This window comes from Silurus meridionalis, chromosome 16 (assembly GCF_014805685.1).
Source record: "Silurus meridionalis isolate SWU-2019-XX chromosome 16, ASM1480568v1, whole genome shotgun sequence".
In the NCBI taxonomy this organism is placed as follows: Eukaryota; Metazoa; Chordata; class Actinopteri; order Siluriformes; family Siluridae; genus Silurus; species Silurus meridionalis.
This window is the reverse complement of record NC_060899.1, coordinates 4,384,005-4,410,000: the sequence shown is the minus strand read 5'-3', so window position 1 is coordinate 4,410,000 and position 25,996 is coordinate 4,384,005. Positions and strand designations below refer to the sequence as shown.

At 40.1% G+C, this 25,996-nt stretch overlaps 1 protein-coding gene across 1 annotated transcript in view; it reads left to right on the top strand.

Annotated features, from left to right (window-relative positions):
* The first annotated feature begins 433 nt into the window (after positions 1–433).
* Positions 434–25,996, top strand: part of dgkaa (diacylglycerol kinase, alpha a) — a 52,544-nt gene continuing 26,981 nt past the window's right edge. The window contains exons 1-8 of the mRNA XM_046869359.1: positions 434–698; positions 19,515–19,602; positions 19,855–19,931; positions 21,995–22,109; positions 22,606–22,680; positions 22,754–22,803; positions 24,242–24,316; positions 24,710–24,826. Of these exons, the coding sequence (XP_046725315.1) occupies positions 19,539–19,602; positions 19,855–19,931; positions 21,995–22,109; positions 22,606–22,680; positions 22,754–22,803; positions 24,242–24,316; positions 24,710–24,826 (573 nt within the window). The 5' untranslated portion in view covers positions 434–698; positions 19,515–19,538. The remainder of the gene's footprint in view (positions 699–19,514; positions 19,603–19,854; positions 19,932–21,994; positions 22,110–22,605; positions 22,681–22,753; positions 22,804–24,241; positions 24,317–24,709; positions 24,827–25,996) is intronic.

Genomic DNA, 25,996 nt, shown 5'->3' with positions numbered 1-25,996 from the left:
TCTCTCTCTCTTTCTCTCATTTATCTCTCCTCCTCTCTCTCTCTCTCTTTCTCTCTTTCTCTCTCTCTCTCTCTCTCTCTCTCTCTATTCCTCTCTCTCTTTCTCTCCTTTATCTCTCTCTCAATCTCTATTTCTCTCTCTCTCTCTCTCCTTTATTTCTCTCTCTCTCTCTCTCTCTCTCTCTCTCTCTCTCTCTCTCTCTCTCTCTCTATTTCTCTCTATTTCTCTCTCTCTCTCTCTCTCTCTCTCTCTCTCTCTCTCTCTCTCCTTTCTCTCTCTTTCTCTCCGTTATCTCTCTCTCTCTCTCTCTCTCTCTCTCTCTCTCTCTCTCTCTCTTTCGTCTCTTACAGTGGGCGGGGCTGTACACGGTAGGCGGAGCTGTATATTTAATGGGCGGGGTTTGGCACGGAGTGGGCGGGCAGATGAGTCAGTCAATCAGGGCGGGTTTGACAGGCCGTTTCAAGCGCCATACTAAACTAACCGGGAGCGCAACCCAAACACACACACACACACACACACTTTCTCAGCCATGTCGTGGCGTTAAACTCGGGTGTTTCGAGGAAGGAACAAACTCTAATGCGCGCGCGCTCCGGTGTGCGTGCGTGTGTGTCCGCGTGTTCCTGCGTGCCGGAGCGTTTCAGCGCGCGAGCTCCAGCGATTTCTACGCGACATCAACATTTGCCGAGGATTTGCACCAGGTAACGAAAAAAACAAGCTTTATTTTGCATTACTTCGATCATTTATATATAGTGTGGAATGTCCGGGAGAAGTGCAGAGCGCTACTGAAGCTACTGATATATTGATTTGTTCTTTGGACTAATTTCCCAATGTGCAAAACAACAAGAACAACAACAACAACAACAACAAAAACAACACTAATTATTGTCAAAAATTTCAATAATTTCAACTCGCATTAGATTAGATTCACGTGCACTTTTCCTACTTTTTTCGTTGTTTATAGCATGCATAGATCTCCTGCTTGCTGTTCATAATAAAGGTACTAAAGAAGTCCTGACACAATCAGTGACATGCACTAGTACCTTTCTAAATTACTTCTAAGTGATTAAGCTGCTAAAAAATGTGCACAAATGTTTTTATTAAATTATATACTCTGCAACTGTATAATGCATTAAAAAAACTAACAAAACAAACATCCTCTCGCGCTACAACGTCACACAACCTCATATATACAATATATATTTTGTGTAATTGGCACCTACATAAAAATATCACATATACATGCTTAAAAACCTAAAAAAAACCCTAAACAAACCATGCACTTCAACCTGACAAGAAGTTCAGAACTCGAAAATCAAATATATAACGATTTGAATCAACATCCTGGACGATCGTGAGGGAACCCAAGATGATTCCGAGATCCTCATCCTGCACCCTGAAGTTCACTCCTCTCCAACAGTGATTTTCTTTCTCCTAAACCACAGCAGTTCGCTATTAAAGGACGATTTCTTGTTTTGTAGTTCTGGGTAATGATGTGGAATAACAACAAAACGTGTTAGTTCCTGTTCTCACTTATGGCAGGACCTGATCACCAAGACCTTTCTCTCTCTTTTCTTTATTCTCTCTCTTTTTTTTTTTTTTTTGGTAGATACACAAAAAAATTGGAAAAAAAAAATCTGGAGGATTAAATTTTATTTGGCAACCAAGATGTTTTAGTGTATATATACAATATAATACAACTTCATATCTATATAAGTTGTGTATGTTTTTTAATATTATTATGTGTGTATGTATGGTTTTTATATTTATATATAATATATATATATATATATATATATATATATATATATATACGCACCTATACACATATATACATTGACTTTTTTGATTATCGCCGATGTATTTATGTAGCTATTGTGTATCTATCTATCTGTCTGTCTGTCTGTCTGTCTGTCTGTCTGTCTGTCTACCTACACATCCATGGGCAAGTGGTAGGTCAGTGATTAAGAGTTACAGATCAAAAGGTCAGGGGTTCAAGAGCTTCTTGCTCTTAACCTTCTGTGCTCCAGGCCTCATTGCTATCATGGCTGACCCTCAGGTTTCTAACATTGCTGGAATATTTGAAGAAAGAATTTCACTGTGCTGAATATATATATATATATATATATATATATATATATATATATATATTGCCTGCAGCCTGCCTTCACCTCCTTCATAAAACTCGTCAGCTCTACGTGACTCAACTCAGCCGTTCGCTACTCTGTGCTACTTTTTGTGGCTGACAAGTGAACAGTAGGAACCATAAAACCATGGTGCGGCGGCTTTCCCAAGGCTGAGGCGTTCCTGCCAAACTCGTTCTTCATCATCCTGATATTGCATTATATGGAAAACTCTTTGAGCCACAACAAAACATAAACAAGTTTTAATGCGCGTCGTCGGCACGGGTGTCACCTAGCACGTCCAAAAGCCGCGTGCTGTTCTCTGGTTTCAATGTAAATCGTGTTTTGTTGTTGCGTCAATATGACTGGTCACGTGACCCGAAAAATTTCCATGTGTGTATGGTAACGAAACCAGGCAAAACTCTGCAGGTTTTTAGATTCGGTTTGTGAAGAGAGAAGACGTCGCTCGGATAGGTTAGACTTAGCAAAAAAAAAAAGTTTGAGTGTGTAGTTTGTATAGCTGTTTATATCTGCAGGATGTGGATTAGTCATTGAAACAATGTGAAAGTTCTCCTTCTCTCACCTCCTGACTCAAACCTTGGGCATGTTTTTTGGTTTTAGTTCTCATTTGAAACATTTTCCACACAGTGGAAAGAATGTAAGTCTGCCCCGCTTGATTTTTTTTTTTTTTTCAGCCTTGTTTATGCTTGTGCTCTGCCTCCGATTTCAATCTTTCATTATCATGAGTGTGTCACAAACACAAATTAGCTGGATGATACATTTCCTCCACTCTCTTGCTCATTCTCGTTCTCCCTCAGAGGAAATCCTGACCCTTGCAAGTCTGGTCGGTCGGTCCGGGGTAAATTCCCTCGGCTTCTATATTTATAACCGCACGGATATCAAAATCGTCCTGTAAGAGCAACGTTGAGGTTTTCCTAAAACGAAGCTCGCGGTCCGACCGAATGACTGAGTGGAAAAACCCAGGCCTTGTGGGAGTTATTGGGGAGATAATCACCATGCCAGAGATCCTTCTCGCTAGCTTGAGGCTGCATATGATCTTATTATTGCTCTAAAACGGGGGAAGTGTTTCTGGATTTAGAAACCCCCAAGAGTTTTTTCGAATCCCTCCTGACTGCAGGAGCTTCGGCTAATCACAGCCTCGGACTATACAACTACTGTTTTTTGCTTTGAGGTAAATTACTGTCCTGTTGAACACCGTTATTACAATCTGAATGATTTGAATACAGGTATACACTCGAACACCAGTTTATTATTGGTTTCTGAGTGCGGCAATTGACAAAAAAACGGCATTACTGTTACCACCAGGAACACATTCTGGCACATTGTGTAGGGTTTTGTCTCTTATTTTACTCAAATGTAAGAATAGGTTCGTTAGTTAGCATGAACTTCTTAGGCATCTAGTTATACTCGCACTCCGATGTTGCGAAATGTTTCGAATTGCAAATGTTCCTGTTAGCACTTCTACTAAAGCAGCTGTAATTGAAATGAAGATTAATTAAGAAATTAAGAAAAATTTCCGTATGGATTTATTTTTGTATAAAAAATACTGAACGTAACTAATTGAAATAATGAACACGTATACAAAGAAACGTAAATCAAATCTATAAACTCATGTTAATCGGGGCTACGCAATGCCTTACAATGCCTTACTGTGATTTTGATCGAGTTTTGCAGTTTTTTGTTTAGTCCTCGTGTTTGTACATTGTAAAGAAAAATGGATTCCTTCTGTTCTTAATTACTTAGTACTTTAGTTCATCATTAATAATTGAGGGTTTGGGTAACATTTGAGTTTCATTACTAAATTAATCACTTAACAAATTTCGAAATTCGTGCCAGTCTTCACGTCTGGGTACAGACAGCTGTTGAGAAATTTCTCCCTAGCCAATGAGAGGAAAGCATTATTTAGCCCCGCCCCATAAGGGAGGTTTGTGCTAGAATGTGGTTCTGTGGTCGAGGATTAAATGGAAACTCGGGCAGTGCATTTAGAAACCGTGACTATCTAAAAGGAACCTCAGCAGACCATTAATGAAGATAGCTGTTTACTTGAGGACCTTGTGCAATTTTCGCTATCAAATTTATAGTTTTCAGTTTGTGTTTTTTCCATTTCAGCGTATGTGTCTCGGAAATTTAGGCTCAATACTATTGTCACAATTGCAGCTTCGGTTCAAGAAAAATAAATCACAAATCGCAAACTCTTCAGACCCGAAGATGTCAGTTTGACAAAATGCTAACATTTGAGACCCCTCCTCTAAATCTCCTGACAGAAAACTACAAAATCTGGATTGATCTGTGAATCGTTTACCCTACAAGTCCCCGTGAATCAGTTACTACATTCAAAAAGAATTAAAATGATTAGAGGTGAACAAGTATCAACTTCTGACCAATCAGAATCAAGCATTCAACAGCGCTACGGTCTAAACTATGTACAAAAATTATTGTAAAATCTTTTTTGTGGCTTTGTATGGAGCGCACAGCGCACGGTTATATAATAGTGTATGCGAGGAGCTCGTTTCCTTTCTTGGCTTTACTTCTTTGCATTTTATGGACATGATTCATTGGATGTATAAAAAAAGCAGGCTGTAATTTATAAGAAGCGTTAAATGTCATGTCTTCGGGGATGTGAGCAGGTCGTGTGTTTTTTTTGGATGTCAGGGGCTTCGAAAAAAGGAAAAGGTTAACATAGAAATGGCCATCTGTCTTATAGTGTATATACAATATTCGGGCAAAAGTTTGTGGACACCTGATCATAAGATTTGATGCAGTTTTTCAACCATCCTAATCCGCAACTTTTACCCCTTTGCTATTTTAATAACCTCCACTCTTCTGGGAAGATGTTTAACCAGATTTTGTGGACATTTGTGCTCATTTAGCCACAAGGGTGTCAGGTACTGATGTAGGAGGATGTGAGGAGGTCTAGGGTGCAGTCAGCGTTCACATCTATCCCACAGGTTATCAAGTCGGAGCTTTATTGCAGGCCACTCAAGATCTCCACTCCAAACCATGTAAATCATGTTTTCATGGAGCAGCTTTGGTTTATGTAAAGGGAAAATTCTAAGCTACCACATCCAAAGACGCTCTATACAATTGTGTGCCTCCAACTTTGTGGTAACAGTTTGAGGAAGAACCACAAATGGCTGGAAAGTTCAATTTCCTAGTATAGTGGATAATATAGAAAAACTCAACTTCTAAAGAACATAACTATATAATAACTCAGTCATTATTGTCAAAATAGCTGCCAACATAAGTGAGTACACCCTAAGTGATAATAGCTGTAAGTCATCAATCAATGCAAAGCCACATGTCCTATCTTATGATGTTCATGTTTTAGTCTGCTTGAAAGGATCATACAAATTTGTGTATCTTGTATTAAAACAGTTAAAATTTGGTGCTTTGAGTACAATTCTCAAACAAAAGACTCTCTGAGGATTTGAGAATTAGAATTGTTGCTCTCCACAAAGATGCCCAGGCTAAAGGATCATCAGTAACACCCTGAATCTGAGTTACCATACAGTGGCCAGGGTCATACAGAGGTTTTCCAAGACGTGTTCCACTCAGAACAGACTTCACAAGGGTCCATCAAAGAAGCTGAGTCCTCGTGCTGTGCGTCAGGTGCAGAAGCTGTTTCAAAAAACACACGCATTAATGCTTCAGCATTGCTTAAGAGGTTGCAGAAGCAGAAGGCCCTGGTGTCGGTGTTCAGACTGTATGCCGCACACTGCAACATGTCAGTTTGCATAGCCATCATCCCAGAAGGAAGCCTTTTCTGAAGCTGTCTCACAAAAAAGCCTGCAAACGGTTTGCTGACGCACAACCTGTCCAAGAGCATGAATTACTGGAACCATGTCCTGTGGTCTGATAAGATATACTTGTTTGGCTTAGATGGTGTCCAGCATGTGTGGTGACGTCCTGGTGAGGAGGACCAAGAAAACTAAGTCTTGCCTACAGTCACGCATGGTGGTGGTAGCATCATGGTCTGGGGCTGCATGAGTGCTGCTGACATTGCTGACTCTAACATTTTCTGTGACATTTTGGAGCAGAACACAATGCCCTCCCTTCATAAACTGGCCCGAACGGCAGTTTTCCAACATAATAACTGCCTTGCTGAGGAAGCTGAAGGTGATTAAGTGGCTGAATTTGTCTCCTGACCTAAACCCTCTTGAGCACCTGTGGGACGTCCTTAAGCGGAAGGTGGAGAAGCGCCATGTGTGTAACATCCAGCAGCTCTGGGATGTCATTATGGAGGCGTGGAAGAGGATCCCAGCAACAACCTGTGCAACTCTGGTGAATTTCATGCCCAGGAGGATTAAGGCAGTGATAGCTAACAGATTGCTCACACAAAATATTGACTCTTTGGAGACAGTTTTTGTTCACTTAGGGTGTACTCATTTTTGTTGCCAGTTATTTAGACAATAATGGCTGTATGTTGAGTTATTTTCCGAGGACAGTAAATTTGTACTGCTATATACTGCTGCACATTGACTACTCTATGATATCTAAAATATATGCAAATTTCATTTCTATAGTATTGTTTCTTTTGTCTTAAATCAAGCACCAAAATCACACATCTGGCCATTAGAACCATCTGTGTGGAAACATAGTAAAAGTTCAGTTTGGTGTCCTGATGATTTACGTAATTTAAAACACCATCATTACTTGAAAACATTTACAAGAATATTTTGTCTTCATGTTAAATGTTGAATATAGTTTTACTAATAATAAACACACATTTGCATAAAGCATCAATATTTGTCCATGCCCATGTTGAATAGAGTTTTAAAAACGTGCAAAGTATTAATTTAAGGTAAATTTAGAACAGATAAAAATGTTATTAAGTTGCGATTAAATATTTTAATCGATTGACAGCCCTAATAAAAATATAGTAAATGGATTTCCTGTAGAGTAAAAGTACTAATCCCCTACCTAAATGTGAGTCGAGTAAAAGTTAAACTCCTTACATGTCTACTTTAGGAAAAAGTTCAAACATTCTAAACAGACATTCACTATGGAAATGAACAGTAATGACGAATGAGATTTCTGTGTAAATAATGGGTGTAGGTCACGTTCCATCGTCCGGAACCTCTTTAGATTTTAGTGGCAGACACACTGTAAAAGGAACCCTCGTTCTCACACACTTTCACCAGAACCTTGAGGTTACACTCGTGTTTTCACCACAGCTTAATTTTTTTTTTACCCAAAATATCTCTGAGACCGAATGTGGAGTAAATAGTAAGATGATATTCATTACAATGTAGTTTCACGCGCACGTTGCGATTGTTAACGTTGTTACGCCGTGTTGTGATTTCCGTTTCTATCTCGTTATGGCTCTGAAGTTCGGCTCCATTCGCGCACTCACAATCGAGCTGCAGGAGCTCGGGCTGCTTCATCCGCCTCTTCAATTAACCCCTGATTTCTCTGACAGACTGACATTTCAAACTGGTGTTATATAAAGTCGCTCAGTCGCTTATTACGTCCTGCTTAGACTAATCACAGAAAGAAAAAAGACGAATAATATAATCATTTAGCGTAATTTATTTCAAAGCTGCTTCTCACGATTCGGCAACAAGATCAATTTCACAGTAACCGATAGTTGATTATAGATACATATTTTTGTGCGTAATAAAAATGGATGTTGCCTTTGCTCTGGTTTTACGTCGACACTTTTTTCCAGATGTTTACGTAAATCTAGGCAAATCAGAAGACCTGCAGTCGCTGGCATTTAGTCAGAATGTTGACGCATTTGTGCTTTCTTGAACTCATTAAAGTACACATCCCCAAAGGGAGAGCGTGTTCACCTGGCTTGGAAGCACATAACTGAATTGACACGGTGGTTTCGGCTGAACCTGAGGACACGGAGAGTGTGAAGCATCCTGCTGTGTTCGTTCTGTAGTCTGCTGCAATGTGTGTAGGAGTAAGCAGAGAGGGAAAAAAAAAGAGAGAGAGAGAATGTTTGAGAGCGTCGAGGCCCTTCTCTGCTTTGCATGCTTCCTCTTGTTCCAGGTAAGAGCAGAAAAGGCATCGTTGCAGGCTCAGGCGTGGTGTCAACAGGCTCAGACGTGCCTGCGGTCGGGTTGCGCGACTCTAAACGGGTTTCCTCCTGTCACGCTGCATCTGCTGTTCTCATAGCACATGGCTGCCACTGCAGCGAACAAACAGCAGACCTTCAAAGAGATGTGAGTCATCCCGGCTGTCTGCGCGCTACACTTTCAGCAGTGCAGTTTTTTGTCTTTTTTTTCCCCCCGAAATAGGGATTTTTAAGTAAAAGGGTTCCAAGTCATAATATAGAACTTTCACGAGCTTGAACAAGGCAGTGGCCTCATTTTACATGCAAAAGAATGTCCCAGAAGCCATAAACTCATGCATGCGCACACACACACACACACACACACACACACACACACACACGTTTTGACTTTCTAGCGTTCTGAGGACTTTTTGCCCATTATCTGGTATTTTGTCCAAGTCTTCATAAGTACGTCAAAATGAAAAATATTTTTTTTTTTTTTTTTTTACAAAATTTCCCCGCAAGAATATGAATAATTTTTGCCCTTTAACTGGTATTTTGTTATTCATATTCTTGTGGGGACAAAAGAAAAGAAAAGAGTACTAGAAGAAAAGAAACTGGTTTACAAAGTACTCGTATAAAACTATTATACAAAGGATGTTATAGCGATAAATAGAAAATGTCCCCACAAGGATAGAAATATTTGCCCGCTTTGTACTTTAACTGGTATTAACACAGACACACACACACGTTTTGACTTTCTAGCCTTCTGAGGACTTTTTGTCCATTATCTGGTATTTTGTCCAAGTCCTCACAAGTACATATAAACTTGTTGTTTTTTATATATATACAAAATGTCCCAGCAAGAATATGAATAGTTTTTGCCCTTTAACCGGTATTTTGTTATTCATATTCTTGCTGGGACAAAAACAAACAAACAAAAAAAAACACGTTTATTTCTTTCCTTGTGGGGACATTTTCTATTAATTGCTATAACCTCCATTGTATAACAGTTTTATAAAAGTATATTGTATAACAGTTTCTTTTCTTCTAGTCATGTCAGACCTGTCAGGTTTTTTTTTTTACCCATAGTCCCCAGGAAAAATACTCCTCCACACTCACACACACACACACACACACACACACACACACACACACACACACACATGCTGTGTGTTTCAAAAGCCCACTGTCCATTTATAGAAATGGAGCACCCCCTTATTGAGGAAGATGAATCACACTCATATCTGCAGGTGGAATGCAAACCAGGCTGTTTGAAGGCCACAAGAGTTACAGTGTGGGTGGAGGCTAGGGGAAGACCCATTCAACCCTCTTTTTCTTTATCTATCTTTCTCTCACTCTCTTTCTCAACCTATCGTGCTATGCAGTCGCTCTTGACAACACCGTGCGAGAAAGGTAAACCTCCTTTCATAGAGTCCGGGCCTGGTTTTCCTCTTTCTCCACTGACCAGATGCTGCTCGGCCTCTCCCTCGCAGATACACACGGTTTTATCTGAGCGTACTGATTTCGACCAAATTCAATAAACAGCCCAATAAACCGAAGCAAAAGAGCCACGCCTGTTTTTTTTTTCTTCTTTTCTTTTCTTTTTTTCTTTCTTTCAAAAGCCAGGAGATGAACTCAAGCGATTACAAAAGAGCAAGGAGGCTTGACACAATCATCATGTGGGCGAGACTTCATCAAAACACAGCAAGACAAAGCAAACAGCAATTATTCTGAGAGAAGAAAACATTTTTTATACTGCGTGAACTTGACGGGGAAGCCTTCATTCCCGAGTGTCGAGCGGCAAGTCTTTTTCATCGAGTTCAGTTTGATTTGTATAGTGCTTTTAACAATGAACACAGTCCCAAAGCAGCTTATTACAGAAATAAACTGATTACAAATATAAAAATGTAACTTTTTAAATTAAAAGATGCCATGGTGGGTGGGGGGGAAAAACTTCCTGAGACGATTTGAGGAAGAAAACTCGAAGGAAACCAGAAACTCATAATGCTCATCTGGGTGAAACCGAGCATCCATTCATTTTATAGTTCCATCATTGTTAAAGTTATGAAATGTTCAATGTGCACTGACGGATGCAAAACTGTTCATGGCAATTGCAGAAAACCATTGTAGCAAACTGTTTATATTAATTACAGTCCAATTACTGTTTTCTTATTCAGCCAAAGATGAACTTATGGTCTTTTCACATGCACTGTGGAACATAGATAGAGTATCGTTAAAGGGCTAAGTCCTCTGCTTTATTGGAAGGGTGTGCAGGTGATTATGGGAGATAAGATCTGCAAAAAGGGTGTAACAGTTTGTCCTTAAGTGGTCATAAACCCAAATTAGAGTATCCCAGAATTACACAATTACAGTATGATGATGTGTTTGTAGAAAAACAAACTAGAAAAACTCTTGCCATCATGAATATTTGACATTATACACAATAAAGATAAAAAGATTCCTATGGGATTTTTGGACATCCTATTCCACATTTAGTCCCCATTTGCTGTTTATAATATTCTCCACTCATTTGGGAAGATTGGAGTAGACAGTAAGGTCGAGGTTGAACTTTGCCTCGATTCTCGTAAATTTGACAAGTAAAGTAGTCTGCGTGTGTGTTTTAGCCGATGACGACTTCATTAGTTTCGACGACTTGTGTACCACGACTTTCTCACATCGTCTCCTTTAAAAAAAAAAAAAAACGTTTTTGAGTGCCGATTTCTTTTAAAACTTAAATTGTATTAAGTTAATTGAGGTCTAGTTAATAAAGTTCACCTTACATGATGAGAAGAGCTGTATAGCTTACAGTTTCTTTCATTTTTTTTTCTTGATGTAAACTATATAAACAAAAACGAACATCTTATTCATTGTTAGAACCACATTATCTGTGTGAAACTGCTTTGAGACATTCATTGTTAAAAGCGCTATACAAATAAAAATAAATGAAATTGAAAAGTTTGTGGGCCACCTTTTTTTGAACTTCCCATTCTCCATTTAGTCTCCATTTACTGTTCTAACAACCTTCACTTTACTGGGATTTTCCACTACATTTTGTTTTGTGCTCATTCAGCCACAAGGGTGTTAGCAAAGTCAGATACTGAAGTAGGGGTGTTAGGACAGTGACCACACGTAGGAAACGGGAGTAACTCTATCATACTTTATTAAAGTTCAGAGCACAAACAGGAGAGTTACGAATCGTGACGCGGAGATAATCCGTAAAGCGGGTATATACCAGAACACGGGAATAATCCGTAAAGCGAGTATAATCCAACAGTTCCGAACAAGGAGCAAGAACCAGCGGGGAATGCTGGTGGTCAGGAGTCAGGAAGATCACTGTAGCCATAGAGTAGATCCGACAGCGAGTAAGGTCGAAACGGTAACTTATAAAGGGGAACGATAATGTGGAACAGGTGTCAGCGATTAGCGATTAGCCTGAGAGCGATTAGCCTTAGAGAGAGCGACGGAGGGAGCCGTGGTAGGAAGATCTCTGACGGGGGGTGAGGTGAGGAGGCCTGGGGTGCTTTCAGCATTCACAATCATTCCAAATGTGTTCAAAGAGTTGTTCAGAGCTCTATAGCAGGAGATCTTCCACTCCAACACATTTATAGCATATGGTCATGGAGCTGGTTTTGTGCATGGGGCATTGTCATGGTGGAACAGGAAACAACTTGGTCAAAACAGTTTGGAGAAGAAACACATTTGCATGGAAAACTCAGATCTCAATACTATTGTGTATATAGTGCAATATAGTGTGATTGTCCTTCTCAGATTGGATGGTAATGGACATGTGCAGGAGCACATTGGAACCTGACCACAACTTCAATTGTAAATATTTGAGGTTTAGTTATTGTTCAACTAACAGTTGATTTCTTTTTCCTTTCCTTGATGTACACCTGACTACCTCATTTCGAACATCCCATTTCACATTTACTGTAGCCCCCATTTACTCTTATGGGAATTTGTTCCACTAGATTTTGTAGTGTGCTTATGGAGATTTGTGCTGATGTAGCTGAGGTAAAGAGGCCCGGGGGTGTAGTCAGCCCCGTTCATATTCAAAGATCTTTAATAGAGTTGAGGTCCGAGCTCTACAGCAAGAGATCTTCCTCTCCAAACCATGGAAAGCATATCTTCATGGAGCTGGCTTTGTGCACAGGGGCACTGTCATGCTGGAACAGGTCTGGAATATTTCATGCTACTACATCCATAGACACACTATATAATTGTGTACCTCCAACTTTGTTGTTACAGTTTTATGGAAGAAGCACATATAGCTGGAAAAGTCAGGTGTCCCAATACTTCTGTCTGTATTGTATAGTTTTTTTTTTTTTTTTATGTCTCTCAGCTTAAAACTGTAAGAATTTTATGTCTAGCAGTATGGACAGTTTTTTTTTTTTCCCCTGAAAAACAATCCTGGTCTTTAGGTGATGTCACTTGGGCTCAGCACCAGAGGTGGGAAGTACAAAGTACAAATACTTTGTTATTGTAATTAAGTAGATTTCTGTGGTATCAGTATTTTACTTCACTGTTTATTTTTCAGACACATTTTTTTACATTTACTCATTACATTTTTGTACACAAATATCTGTACTTTCTATTTCAGGCTCGTTACTTTAGTTTTAATCTATTTAGTGACATCAGTGGCGGGTCGTGCATTTGGTACCTGGGCCTTCAGTGGGGACGTACCCGACTTAATCCGCCTCTTAATACCACCATCACGTCGCAGTTATAGAAACCATCAATACAATACAAAAACACAATATAACAACGCGTGGCATTACAGAGAGAGAGGCATTTCACGTATGGAGGGTGAAAACCATTTTACTAAAGCAAGAAACCCAGTTAAGACTCCAAACCTCTACACTACAACCGCAACTGTGCACCTACAACATCTGGAGCAGTTCAGAATCAATATTTGTAATAACATGACAAAAAAATTTAAATGTAAATAAAATACAACCTACTCATCAGAGATACAGACTCATAATTAGCATCGTTCCTCAGAGGCTGTAATCCAGTGTTACCGATCGTATTCACTGGTCTGGAAGTGGTGAACAAACCCTTCAGTTTCCCTCTGACCAACCAATCAGAGGACGGAAAAATGCTGACGCTATTCTGGGCCAGCTAGCTGCCCTGTGAAGCGAATTTGAAATCTGACTGATTAAAGAAACAGACCAATTGCTAATAGAGTCTAAGTACATCGGCCAGCAGTACTGACTATGAAGGCTCTGGGTAGATTAGATTAACATGGCAGCAAAAAGAGGCTGAAATCTGATTGGACGAAAAAATCTAACATACACGTACTGGAAGCAGTGCAGCCAATAGAAACACTACGAAATGAGAATAAACTGTTGGGAATAAATTAATACAATTTCATGGAACAAATATTAGAATTTAGATCGTAAATGTAGGTCAGTGTTCTGATAGTGTTTAGGCCAGCAGAGAAGTCTTTGCTGATACAGATGCATGATACAGATATTTTTCTTCTCATTGTGTGCCGTTTTCAGCCCATCAACCTATTTCTTGTCATCTACCACTGGTGTATCATTTCCTGGCTCTCACGCACCACAGACGTAGGCTAGTTTAGCTAACAATGAGTAGGCAGAAGGCAACAAGACGTCTGGGGTTAACGTGGATGAAACACAGGGAGTCAGTGATGTAAACATGACTAAGAACAGAGACTTTCCTGATCATCATCATCATCTTATCTCTACTTGTGTTCTATATGGTGGATGTTCAGCCTGGATGCATTCGTTAGGTAACAACATTTGAAATTATTTTGTATTATATTAATATAATTTGAGGTCCAGTTACCAGCGTGACACTAAAACAGGTAGTAGTAAAGCTAAAGCTTTTCTCAGAGTCTTTTTAAACATCTGTACTTCAGCTTGCGTGAAGGATGTGTGTACCTTTGCCACCTCTGTTTGGGACCAATCACAGATGACACACAAATGATCAGAGGATCATGAGATTCTGAAGGATCGCTAATTAAGTGTGTTAGATTTAAGAGTTTCAAGGCTCTTCTCTGTTCTGGCACCGAGGTGGTGGAATGAACTTCCCCTAGGTCTCTGAACAGCTGAGTCACTGGCTATCTTCAAGCAATGGTTGAAGACCTACGTCCCTCTGAAACACTTAAACTAGCACTTTTCCTGGTTTGCTTTGTCTTTATATTTATAAAAAAACAACAAAAAAAACCCCACTTAACAGTGTTGTAGGCTGATGGTATTTTAAGTTTGCAAACTAGCGAACCGTCCATGTTGTTATTCCTATTGTAAAGGGGTGTAGAGTGTGTGCGCAAAATATAACCGTTTTTAGTAAAAGTGTGCTGTTGTTTAATAAAGATTGTGGTATTGTTTGAAGGAAGAAATGAACGTGTTTCTAAATGATTGTATTTTAATGAGTAAAAGCTCGGGGAGTTTTTATTGATTACACTATTTAAACTTTTTTTTTTCTTTCAGAGGAGTAGATAACATTTTTTAGTTTTTCAATTGTTTTACCTGTTTACACCAACACCTCCACCTTTATCTGTGACCGCATCAGGGGGGAGACGTATGTTGCAACTCATAACACAAGGAAACCCCCATTTTTGCAGCCTGCTGCTAACCACTGCAGCACGCCACCGCGCTAGCAACTAAATTTCCATAGCAGTCATCACATTTCCCTTTTACTGACTAACATGCGCTATCAGCTCATTCTTCACTCACACACACACACACACACACACACATTGTCTTTCATTACAGCAGCTCATCACCTTCGCTCAGTTTTCAATCTTTTGTTTAAAAAAAACCAAAACGGTGTATTATGTTGTATTCAGTGAAATTGTCCTCTGGTTTTAGCGGCTTTGAACTATGGGTTTAAAGGGCTGGTTTTGCGGTCGCTTCGCATAAAAATCGCCTCAATACCTGTCAAGGAACAGTCAGCTGGTCCAGATTTGGCAAATGGGGCTACATGAGTTTTGTGGCCGTTGCTTTGGAAGGAACTCTGAAATCCTTTTAGCTAGCTAGTACTAGATTTGCTAGATTTTCTTGCTCTCAAGGGGGAAAAAAATTGCGTTCTCTTGAACTCTCCTGCAATTATTTTTTTCCGCATTTCTTTTTTTTTTGCATTCTGGTGAAAAAAAATATTATATATTGTTTTGTGTTCTTTCTCGGGAAAGAGATTTTTGCAATCTGCAAACCTTGTTGCGTTCTTGGTGTTTTTATTTTCCATTCTCTTGAAAGACAGCTATGTTTTTTTGGGTTTTTTTGTTTTTTTTGAAAAGCATTCTCTTGGTTCTTACTCATGGTTTGTTTTGCGTTCTCTCTGGAAAAAAAACTTTTTTTTTTTCCTTTTCATATGGTCCCTCTCAAAACATTTGCAGATATTCTTTCGCAATCGTTTTTGCGTCTTCGCGTAAAACCTGTTGTGCTGTCTCAAAAAAAAAAAAAAAAAAACTACCTAGAGCGACGTCTGTAAAATATGTGGACATGACAGGATCTCGTGTCTACTTTTCAAAACACTATGTTAATGCGTAATATCTAAACCGCTGCCCTGATTTCAGAAGGGGGTAGTATTGCAAGCAAACGCAAAACTGCTGAAATATACATTTTCTTTCCACTTCCTGTCAGAATCGAACGGCGTCCCCACTGCTTTAGAGCTTCCATAATCAGGAAACCTCTGTGACTAATGAGCCACTAGAGCAAAATCTGTAAATGGTAGAAATATGTAATTTGTCCGCAATCTGATTGGCTCTTTTCTCTTACATATACAGGGAAACCTCTTCAGAACCAAGGTGCACTCTATTCATTGGAAAACCTTCACAAGACAGCAATGACATCATGTTCAAGAGTTTTGTTCAGGGTGTGACTGCGGTTTGCCGTTTGACACTCGAGTGTCCATTTCCTGTGAAAGCAGCGGGTTTTGGGTCACATTCCGCGAGAACTGCATCAGACACAGTGCATGTTCTCGAAGATGCTCAGAGCAGCCCATCAGCTGGTTTCCTGTACTGAGTGGCACTAAAGAGGCTGTTAAACTGTTTCCTTTTCAGCTCTTTACCTCTGTTCTTAACAGAACCTTTATTGCGGGGTTTTTTAAGCATCTTCAAGCTACGGAATTTCTTTCAACTTTTATACAGGATGTTCGATACAGGTTGCGTCTTTGCTTGCAAGGTGGAGTGGCATTTTTTTCTTCTCTCTCCACAAAAAGACGTCTACACACTCCCCCGTTTTTTTTTTTGTTTTGTTTTTTTTTTTTGTTTTTTTTTTGCAGGAATGCCCAAAGAAGGCTAATACCTTTCTAGTCTCTAGAGGTTTTTTTGAGAAAAAACTAATGAAACGCACATGCACATACAAGCACACACACTTTATATATATATTTATATATGAGGTGAGGAGGCCTGGATTGCAGTTTACATTCATCCCAGAGGTGTTCAATAGGGTTGAGGTCAGAGCTCTATATGGCTGGAAAAGTCCCAACACGTTTGTCCATATAGTAAATATAAATAATAATTTGCAGACGATCATTTCAGCACTTAATTGCCAGTCATTTCCGCTGCTTATTTCAAACACCCCCATTTACGGTAGAAGAGAGGAAGCTCAGTAAATTCCTGAATCTCCTCAGAGTCTTTTTATGGTTTGGTTTAAAGATCTTCGCCATGGACTCGATTCAGTGTCAGAGTGCATGAATAGCGAGAAGAACACAGCGGTGAGAGAGCGAGAGCGGCTCTGCAACACTTTGTCACACACCAGTCAGCAGATCACTTGAACAAGTGTGAAACCTTCACTAAATGTCAAACCAAACACATGCAGCGTTTCTGAGAAGCTCACTGCATTCGAATAGCTTTCTTTCTTTCTTGCTTTCCTTTCTTTCTTTTTTGCTTTCTTTCTTTCTTTAAATTTTTTCTTACGGCTGGGTCAATCAGTACAGAAATATCATATCGCAATGCGTATTGATATGATTTCATCCAAAGACAATTTGTCTGTCTTCAACTTTGTAGTAGCTGTTCGTGAAAAGCCACGATTTTTTCGTCCGTGACTTATTTTGAAAATCCGAAAAGATTCCTATAATCCTAGGCTCAAATATGTAGTCTTTATTCGCAGGTTTGACATGTTTACCGACATTGAAATTCTGGCAGTGCAAGAATATTTCAGAAACTTTCCTGCGGTATGATGGAGCCAATAGGAACCCCGAATCTGATGATGCAGTTAGCGTGACGAAAATGCCGAAATGAGTCAGGTGGTCAGCACAGCAAGACGAGAAACGTATTAGCATGGAATTATAGAGTTCCGGAGGGAAAAGCATGAACAAAATAAACACTACAGATTGTTTTTATTTGCTGCTAGCTACCGTTAGCGAGAGAATGCGGGTCTGAGAGCGTCATGGATTGATTACAATCGCACAAGTCTTTTTCTTAGATCAGTTTGTCATTATGGCAACAGATCTACAGAGATCCTACAGTGTGACATCATGTTCGTACAGTCCGACAAGTCCAAAGATAGTTTTTCCGGCTCGCGTTTGTTGCTGGAGCGGCTGAGAAGGTCCGATGTCATTACGAGACCGTCCTCTAGAGGTGAATCAGATTTGTTTTTACACGTGAGACTGGCCGCTGCACAGAGAGCGCTTTATCCTATTTACAATTTATAATATATTAATTATATATTAATTAGGGCTGTCAAAATGTTATCATAGTTGTTCTAACTGCTAGGAAGGAAGGAAGGAAGTAAACAGTCTGGCAGATGAAAAGCATGATGGTAAAACCGGTAAATTAGGAGCACAATGGATGACGTGATGTGGTATATGAGGCGTAAGACACACGTCAGGGCACGCTGTTATATGCAAAACAGCTACAGGGTGGTGAGAGTGACGCCCTGTCATTCCTTACATAACCTAAGAAAGAGTGTGTGTGTGAGTGTATGGTATGTGTATGATGTGTGTGTGTGTGCATGTGTTTCCTATCTCATCATCATTATAATCTTTATTACGGCCTCGGAAGGCACGCTCTCGCTAATTCCTAACGTTTTTAAGGTGGAGACGAGTCATAATCTTCGATTTTCCTTTCAGTTTGCTCATTGAGGAATAAACCACTCACCCCACGTTCTTTTCTTTTCTCAGTTCGATCGTTCCATGATTTCTTTACGCGGATCTCTCAGCTACAGGCAGCGTGATGCCACGCTAAGGTCACCATGGTGTGTTAAGGTTGGAGGAGGAAGATCTCAACCCCATAAAACACCTTTGGGATGAATTGGAAATCATAGAAATCTCCTCCCCCTCCTCTTCGATCTTCAATATTTCTCCGTATTCTGCTCCATTTTCTACTCTATTTTCTTCTTTTTCTATTTCTTCTTGATTCTTCTTCTCTTCCTCCATGATTCTTTTTCTTCTCTCCTTTCTTGATCAGCTTGTACTAATTCCTCATATTCTACTCCCAACTTTTTCCTTTTCTTCTCTTCCTCCTGGCTTATTTTTCCTCTTCTTCTTCTCCTCTTAACTTCTTCTCCCTCTTCTTCTGCTTGCTTTTCTTCAGCTGTATTCATGCTCAGAGTTTAGGAAGCTGTCCCTGTTCCACACTAATGTTAATCGACTCTGACATTTGAATCTTAAATTGTAAAGTCAGAAATGATGCTGTTTTTTTTTCATATTTGATTCTTTTTAAAGGTTCTGTGTTGAGGAAATGATATGACCAGGACTCTGAGACGGTCCAGACTGTTTCTAAACTGGGTCACCCAATTTAATCTCAATTAGCTCCAGATGCTTCTTTTGGCTTCCCCTGGAGGAGTGAGGAGGATATTTGGGCGTCTTTAACACGCTGTCATTCTCTCTTGCACCTACAGAGTTCTGTAAACAGCTGGCAGAGCGACAGCGCGATAAAGACTCACTTCCTACACGTTCTTCCAGGGAACGCTGAAAAGAGGCTGCTGAAACACACGACTCAGTGTGACACCTTAATCCCTGGCAGACTGATCTATTTTAATCTGATATTCAGAATAAACATTCACTATAGAGATTAGGGACGTATCAATATGGACCCTGGTATCGGGTATGAGTTTGAATCTTTTCTCATTACTTCCATAGAAGCAAGTGTGGACAGGAAAGTATGGAAGCATCCTTGTTTCCGTAGTTTTCCTTATTTCTTCCCATGCTTCTTTCTTTTTTGGATATTTATCCACCCATTTATCATTTCTTCTCTATTATTCCTTTTTTAAAAGAAAGAAAAAAAGAATCAATGCCTCCTTTTAAACACATGATTTCTTGTCCATGTCTTTAGTGTAGTATGAGAATGCAGTGATATTACAGCCGCAACTCGCTACAATGAAATAATAATGTCTACCTCTCTCTCTCTCTCTCTCTCTCTCTCTCTCTCTCTCTCTCTCTCTCTCTCTCTCTGACTGCAGTGAGGTCTCTTGTCCTGGGGCAGAATGGAGGAGGAAGGGAAAGAGCTGAGTCCAGTGGACTTCATCCAGCTGCAGCAGTACATGGACTGTGAGTGCTGAGCTGCCCACACACTGAAAACTGATCCCTGCTTCACTCTCTCACTTCACACCACTAATGTGAATGTGTGCAGGCTACTGTGTGTGTGTGTGTGTGTGTGTGTGTGTGTGGCATGTGCAGGGTGTGTGCCTGTGTGTAAAAGTGGCATATTTGAATCTCAAAGCGGATTTGAATCTCAAACTTTTGTCTTGCTCTTTTTCTGTGTGTGTGTGTGTGTGTGTGTGTGTGTGTTTGCCTCTCCAGACTGCAGTTTGAAGGTGAAAGATGTGCTGAGGGAATTTGACGCAGATGGCCAGTTGGCTCAGTACAGGCATGGAGAGGTAACCAGTGTGTACAGTCCACACACACACACTCACACACTCACACTCTCTCTCTTACATGCACGCACATGCGCATGTGCGCGCACTTACATTTACTCTTCCATTTTTCTCCTTTTCTTTCTTTCTTTCTTTCTTTCTTTCTTTCTTTCTTTCTTTCTTTCTTTCTTTCTTTCTTTCTTTCTTTCTTTCTTTCTTTCTTTCTTTCTTTCCCATGTCATTCCATCCATATGTTTTCTCCTGCATTTCTTTTTTCATATCTGCCTTCCATCAATTCTTCTATCACACTGTTTTTCTATCATTACAGTCCTCAATTTATTAAACCCAAATCGATCGACTGTGAAAACTGGTGAGCTTCGCTGAAGTGAGCTCATTAGGTAATGCTCTTATTGAGCGGTGCATTACAGCTCACTTCCTGTTTATATGCTTCAGAGGCCTGACCAAATCCACTCTCCGACACGCTCCACTTTTCCTTAAAAAAAACACGCTGAATCGGAAGACCCTAATCGATTTCATTCGGCTACGCAGCCCGAGAGTGTTCAGATCGCTTGAGCCAAGACGAGTCGCAACCAGACGAAACCAGAATGAAACCTGTTGCCAGATAGTGAGATTAAAGATTATTACAGTATTGAGAAGCACAAAATGAAGAAGGATAAGCACAGGACAGGCATAATGATTTCAACAGCAGCTTTAAGATACAAATTTACTACATGAACAAAAGTATTGGGACACCTGACTTTTCCAGGCATATCTGGTTCTTCCCAGAAATGTTGGATGCTTCATGTGAAGGGAGACCCAAAACCTGTTTCAGCATCATATAAGACATGCTTTATATGAGATGAAGCTGAAGATCTCCCGCTATAGAGCTTGAACCCTATTGAAAACCTTTAAGGCCTATTTAACAGCACCCCAGGCCTCCTCACCTCCATCAGTTCCTGACTTTACTAACTTTACTTTACTAACACCCTTGTGGCTGAAGGAGCACAGATTTCGACAAGCACACTCCAAAATCTAGTGGAACATGTTTCCAGAAGACTGGAGGTTACTATAACAGCGAATGGTGGCCATGTGGAGCGTCGCAATAATTTATTCTGACTTTTATACCAAACGAGCACAGGTGTCCTCGGGGCTTTAAAGTTCCGAGTTCGTCTGTCAGAAAAGAGGACGGCGTAATCACCGAGACACGGAACTGGGTTTGGGTTTGTAGTGCAGCACCGGTGGGAGGAATCCGTAGACCTCCCTCAGGAGGGATGCTGTTGTGTTACGGTGCTATGCTTCAGCTGCTTTTTTTGTGTTTTTGGTGATTTGCTCATAACCGAGTTATAACCATTTCCGTGCACATGCATTTCAGATTCTATTTCTCATGATTTTATTCCTTTTAATAATTTACTATAATAGCTATTTATAATAAGTTAAAATAAGTTATATTAGTTATACTATCCCTTATAACAACTGTACCTGAAGAATTTCTCAACAATTGTGTATACAATATAATAAACATTATAATGATTTTTCATCACTGAGGGCTTCCAAAAATTGTGAACATGTAATTGTGTGTGTGTGTGTGTGTGTGTGTGTGTGTGTGTGTGTATATGTGTGTGTGTGCTTGAGTTTGTAATTGTTTGAATGTGTAAGAGATGGTATAAGTGCGTGTGAGTTTGTGTATATGTGTGTGTGTGTGTGTGTGACTGCATTTGAGTGGGAATATTATAATGATCTGTCATCAATGAGGGCTTCCATAAATTGTGAACATATTATTGTGTGTCTGTGTGTATATAAGTGCCCGTTAGTGCGTAAGAGTGTATCTTTGTGTGAGTGTGTGTGTGTGTATATTTCTGTTTGTGTGTAAGAGTGCATATGAGTATGTGTGTGTGTGTGTGTATGAGTGGATGCAAGAGTGTGTATTTGTGTGTGTGTGTATTTGTGTGTGTTTGTGTAAGAGTGTATATATGTTTGTGAGTGTATGTAAGAGTGTGTGTGTGTGTGTGTGTGTGTGTGTAAGAGTTTGAGTTTGTGTAGTCGTTTCTTACTCAGAGGACACTTTTTCTCTTTTCTTTCTCGTTTAGTGTATTGATGAGGAAGGCTTCCGTCTCTTCCTGAACACGTATCTGGAGGTGGATGAGTTTCCTCAGGATCTCTGTGAGCGTCTTTTCAAAAGCTTCAAGACATCCGACGAGGCCAGTGAGTCTCCCTTCTGTCTCCCTTCTGTCTCCCTTCTGTCTCCCTTCTGTCTCCTTTCTGTCTCCTTTCTGTCTCGCTTCTGTCTCGCTTCTGTCTCCCTTCTGTCTCCCTTCTGTCTCTCTTTTGTCTCTCCTCTGTCTCTCTTTTGTCTCCGCATGTTCTGCTTTGATGAAGTGATCAATGATAAAGTGTGCAAACGTTTTTACTCCTGCATAGTTTTTGATTAAAAACCAGGAGTGTGTGTGTCTGTTTAACTTTGCTCCTATCTAAGAAAAAAATCTGAAAAGTCACAAATATTAGTATTAAGGACGCTCCAAGGTCCTTGACCTCTGACCCAGCAGTTTCCAGTTCCAAGTTAGTGTCTATGAAAGAAAAGATTGTTAAATCTCCTGCTGATTTTGTGACCCTTGGCATCTTGTTCTCTGTCCTGCATCTTCATCCACACTTTGTTCATTACCTACGAGATGAACGCTGTTTGTTTTGTTCTGTCTCTAAGGGGAGGTCTTTCTTAAAGACGTGTCGTGTTATTTCTCCCTGCTGGAGGACGGGGCGCCTCGAGACAAACTAGAATGTGAGTTTCAGCATCTTTTACACGCCACTGTTTCTCTTCACACGAGAGTAAATAACGAAATCTCTTTCCTCAGTCGCTTTCAGACTTTATGACCGAGATGGTAACGGAGTCCTGGACAGTTCAGTAAGTCCTGTCAGTCTGATGGTCTGCCTGCCTCTGTGTCTTTTTATGTGTCTGTCTGAGTGTGTTTCTGTCTCTCAGCCTCTCTCTGTATCTGTTTGTGTCTGTCTGCCTGCCTGCCCCGATGTCCTGCCTTTCTCTGTTTATTTTTTGTCTGTCTCTCTGTCTGTCTGTCTGCCTCTCTCTGTGACTGTTTGTGTCTGTCTCTCTGTCTGCTTTTCTCTGTGACTCTTTGTGTCTGTCTGTTTCTCTGTGTCTGTTTGTCTCTGTCTCTGTTTGTCTGCCTCTCTTGGTGACTGTGTCTGCCTCTCTGTCTGTCTGCCTCTCTCTGTGACTGTTTGTGTCTGTCTCTCTGTCTGCTTTTCTCTGTGACTCTTTGTGTCTGTCTGTTTCTCTGTGTCTGTTTGTCTCTGTCTCTCTGTTTGTCTGCCTCTCTTGGTGACTGTGTCTGCCTCTCTGTCTGTCTGCCTCTCTCTGTGACTGTTTGTGTCTGTCTGTCTGTATGTCTGTCTCTGTCGGTCTGCCTCTCTCTGTGTCTGAAAATGTGTCTGTCTTTCTGCTTGTCTGTCTGCTTATGTGTCTGTCTTTCTGCCTGATGTCCTGTCTGTCTCTGTGTCTGTGTATTTGTCTGTCTGCCTGTCTTTGTGTTTGCTTATGTGTCTGTCTGTCTTTCTGTCTGACGTCCTGCCTGTCTCTATCTGTTTCTGTCTGTCTGTCTGTCTGTCTGTCTGTCTGTCTGTCTGTCTGTCTGTCTGCGTACCTCTCTTTCTGTCTGCTTATTTGTCTATCTGTCTGCTTGATGTCATGCCTGTCTGTGTCTTTTAATGTCTCTCTCTGTCTGCCTTTCTCTCTCTGTTTCTGTTTATGCATCCACCCGTCTCTGTTTGCTTATATATATATGAATGTCTGTTTTTCTGACTGCCTGTCTCCCTCTCTTTGTATCTGTCTGTGACTGTCTCTCTCTGTCTGTCTGTCTGTCTGTCTGTCTCACTCTGTGTCTGTTTATATGTCTGTCTGTCTGTCTGCTTCTCTGTGTCTGATTATGTGCCTGTCTGTCTCTCTGTCTGTCTACCTCTCTTCTGACTGTTTATGTCTCTGTCTGTGTGTCTGTCTGTCTGTCTCTCTGTCTGTCTAATGGTTTGCCTGCCTCGGTATCTGTTTATATGTCTGCCTGAGTGTCTTTCTGTCTGCCTCCCTCTATATCTGTTTGTGTCTGTCTGTCTGTCTGCCGTTATGCCCTGCCTCTCTGTTAATATTTGGTCTGTCTGTCTCTGTGACTGTATTGTGTTTTTTTGTCTGCCTCTCTTTGGGTGTGTGTTTGTGTCTGTTATGAGCCTACCTATCTGTTTATTTACTCTGATTTAATTGATCAGTTCTTCGTGTATTTGTTGTGGTCTACTCAGCTTGTTAAATCGTGTATCCATTTTTTTTCCTGTCACAGGAAGTGGACCGGATTATCGCTCAAATGATGCATGCAGCTGATTATCTTAGCTGGGACGTGTCAGAGCTCAGACCTGTGAGTGTATCATCTTCTGTGTGAGTGTGTCAAGCGTGATTGGGTGTGTGTTATGCTAGCAGCAAGTGTGACGTGTCTTTGTAGAGTGCTAGTTTACTTCAGTTTCTTGCCCTAAATCTACCCTTGAGGATGGAAGCAAAAAGTGTTTTACCCCCTCTCTATTCGAAATGTATTTGACGAGCTCAGACATGTTCTGAGACTCATGGAAGCTTATATTCAGTGTATTAATGTCTAGTGATAAATATGATACGATGTGTGATGTGTAAACAATGATTGTAACAATGTGTTGGAATCGATCATTTAAAAGGCTTACACACTACAATAGAACAGAATGCTCGGAGACTTTGTGCTTTATTTGCATTTACCTAATTTTTTTTACGTTATGTCTTCTAGGTGCTGAAGGACATGATGAAGGCGATCGACTCGGACAGCAGTGGAACCGTGTCGCTGGAAGAGTGGGTGGAAGGAGGGATGAACAATGTGCCTCTACTGGTCTTACTGGGGTTGAAGGTTAGACACACATACACATGGTCAGAATTCAGTTTTGTGTGTGTGGTTTTTTTTTTTCCCCACACAGTTTTCAGGAAAGCGTTGCTAATTTTTTAATGCCTTCTTGTCCTTCTTCTTCCACCTAATGCTTAAGTAAATGCTGATTTTGAGCTAACTTCAGTGAAGGTCCGAGGTGCACTCACACCCGTCTAGACCCTAACACCCAATATCACAAACGGAAACTCAGGAAGTTGTGGGTTATTGCACTTGCCGTTTACACAGTATTGTGGGTTTAAATATACAATACACATACACATATCTAAATATATACACTGTATAAAAGTCACACATCAGTGTGTTTTTACGCAGTATTGTAGTTTTGAATATACTATATATAAATATATATCCTGTGTGTGTATATATATATATATATATATATATATATATATATATATATATATATATATAGTATGTTCAAAACTACACACATAGATAGATAGATAGATAGATAGATAGATAGATAGATAGATAGATAGATAGATAGATAGATAGATAGATAGATAAATATGTGTGTAGTTTTGAATATACTTTATTTTATATATATATATATATATATATATATATATATATATATATATATATATATACAGTACAGAACAAAAGTTTGGACACACCTTCTCATTCAAAGAGTTTTCTTTATTTTCATGACTATGAAAATTGTAGATTCACACTGAAGGCATCAAAACTATGAATTAACACATGTGGAATTATATATGGAATTATATACATAACAAAAAAGTGTGAAACAACTGAAAATGTCATATTCTAGGTTCTTCAAAGTAGCCACCTTTTGCTTTGATTACTGCTTTGCACACTCTTGGCATTCTCTTGATGAGCTTCAAGAGGTAGTCACCTGAAATGGTCTTCCAACAGTCTTGAAGGAGTTCCCCGAGAGATGCTTGGCACTTGTTGGCCCTTTTGCCTTCACTCTGCGGTCCAGCTCACCCCTAAACCATCTCGATTGGGTTCAGGTCGGGTGACTGTGGAGGCCAGGTCATCTGGCGCAGCACCCCATCACTCTCCTTCTTGGTCAAATAGCCCTTGATGCCTTCAGTGTGACTCTACAATTTTAATAGTCATGAAATGACCAAACTTTTGGTCTGTACTGTATATATTTACGCACACATACAC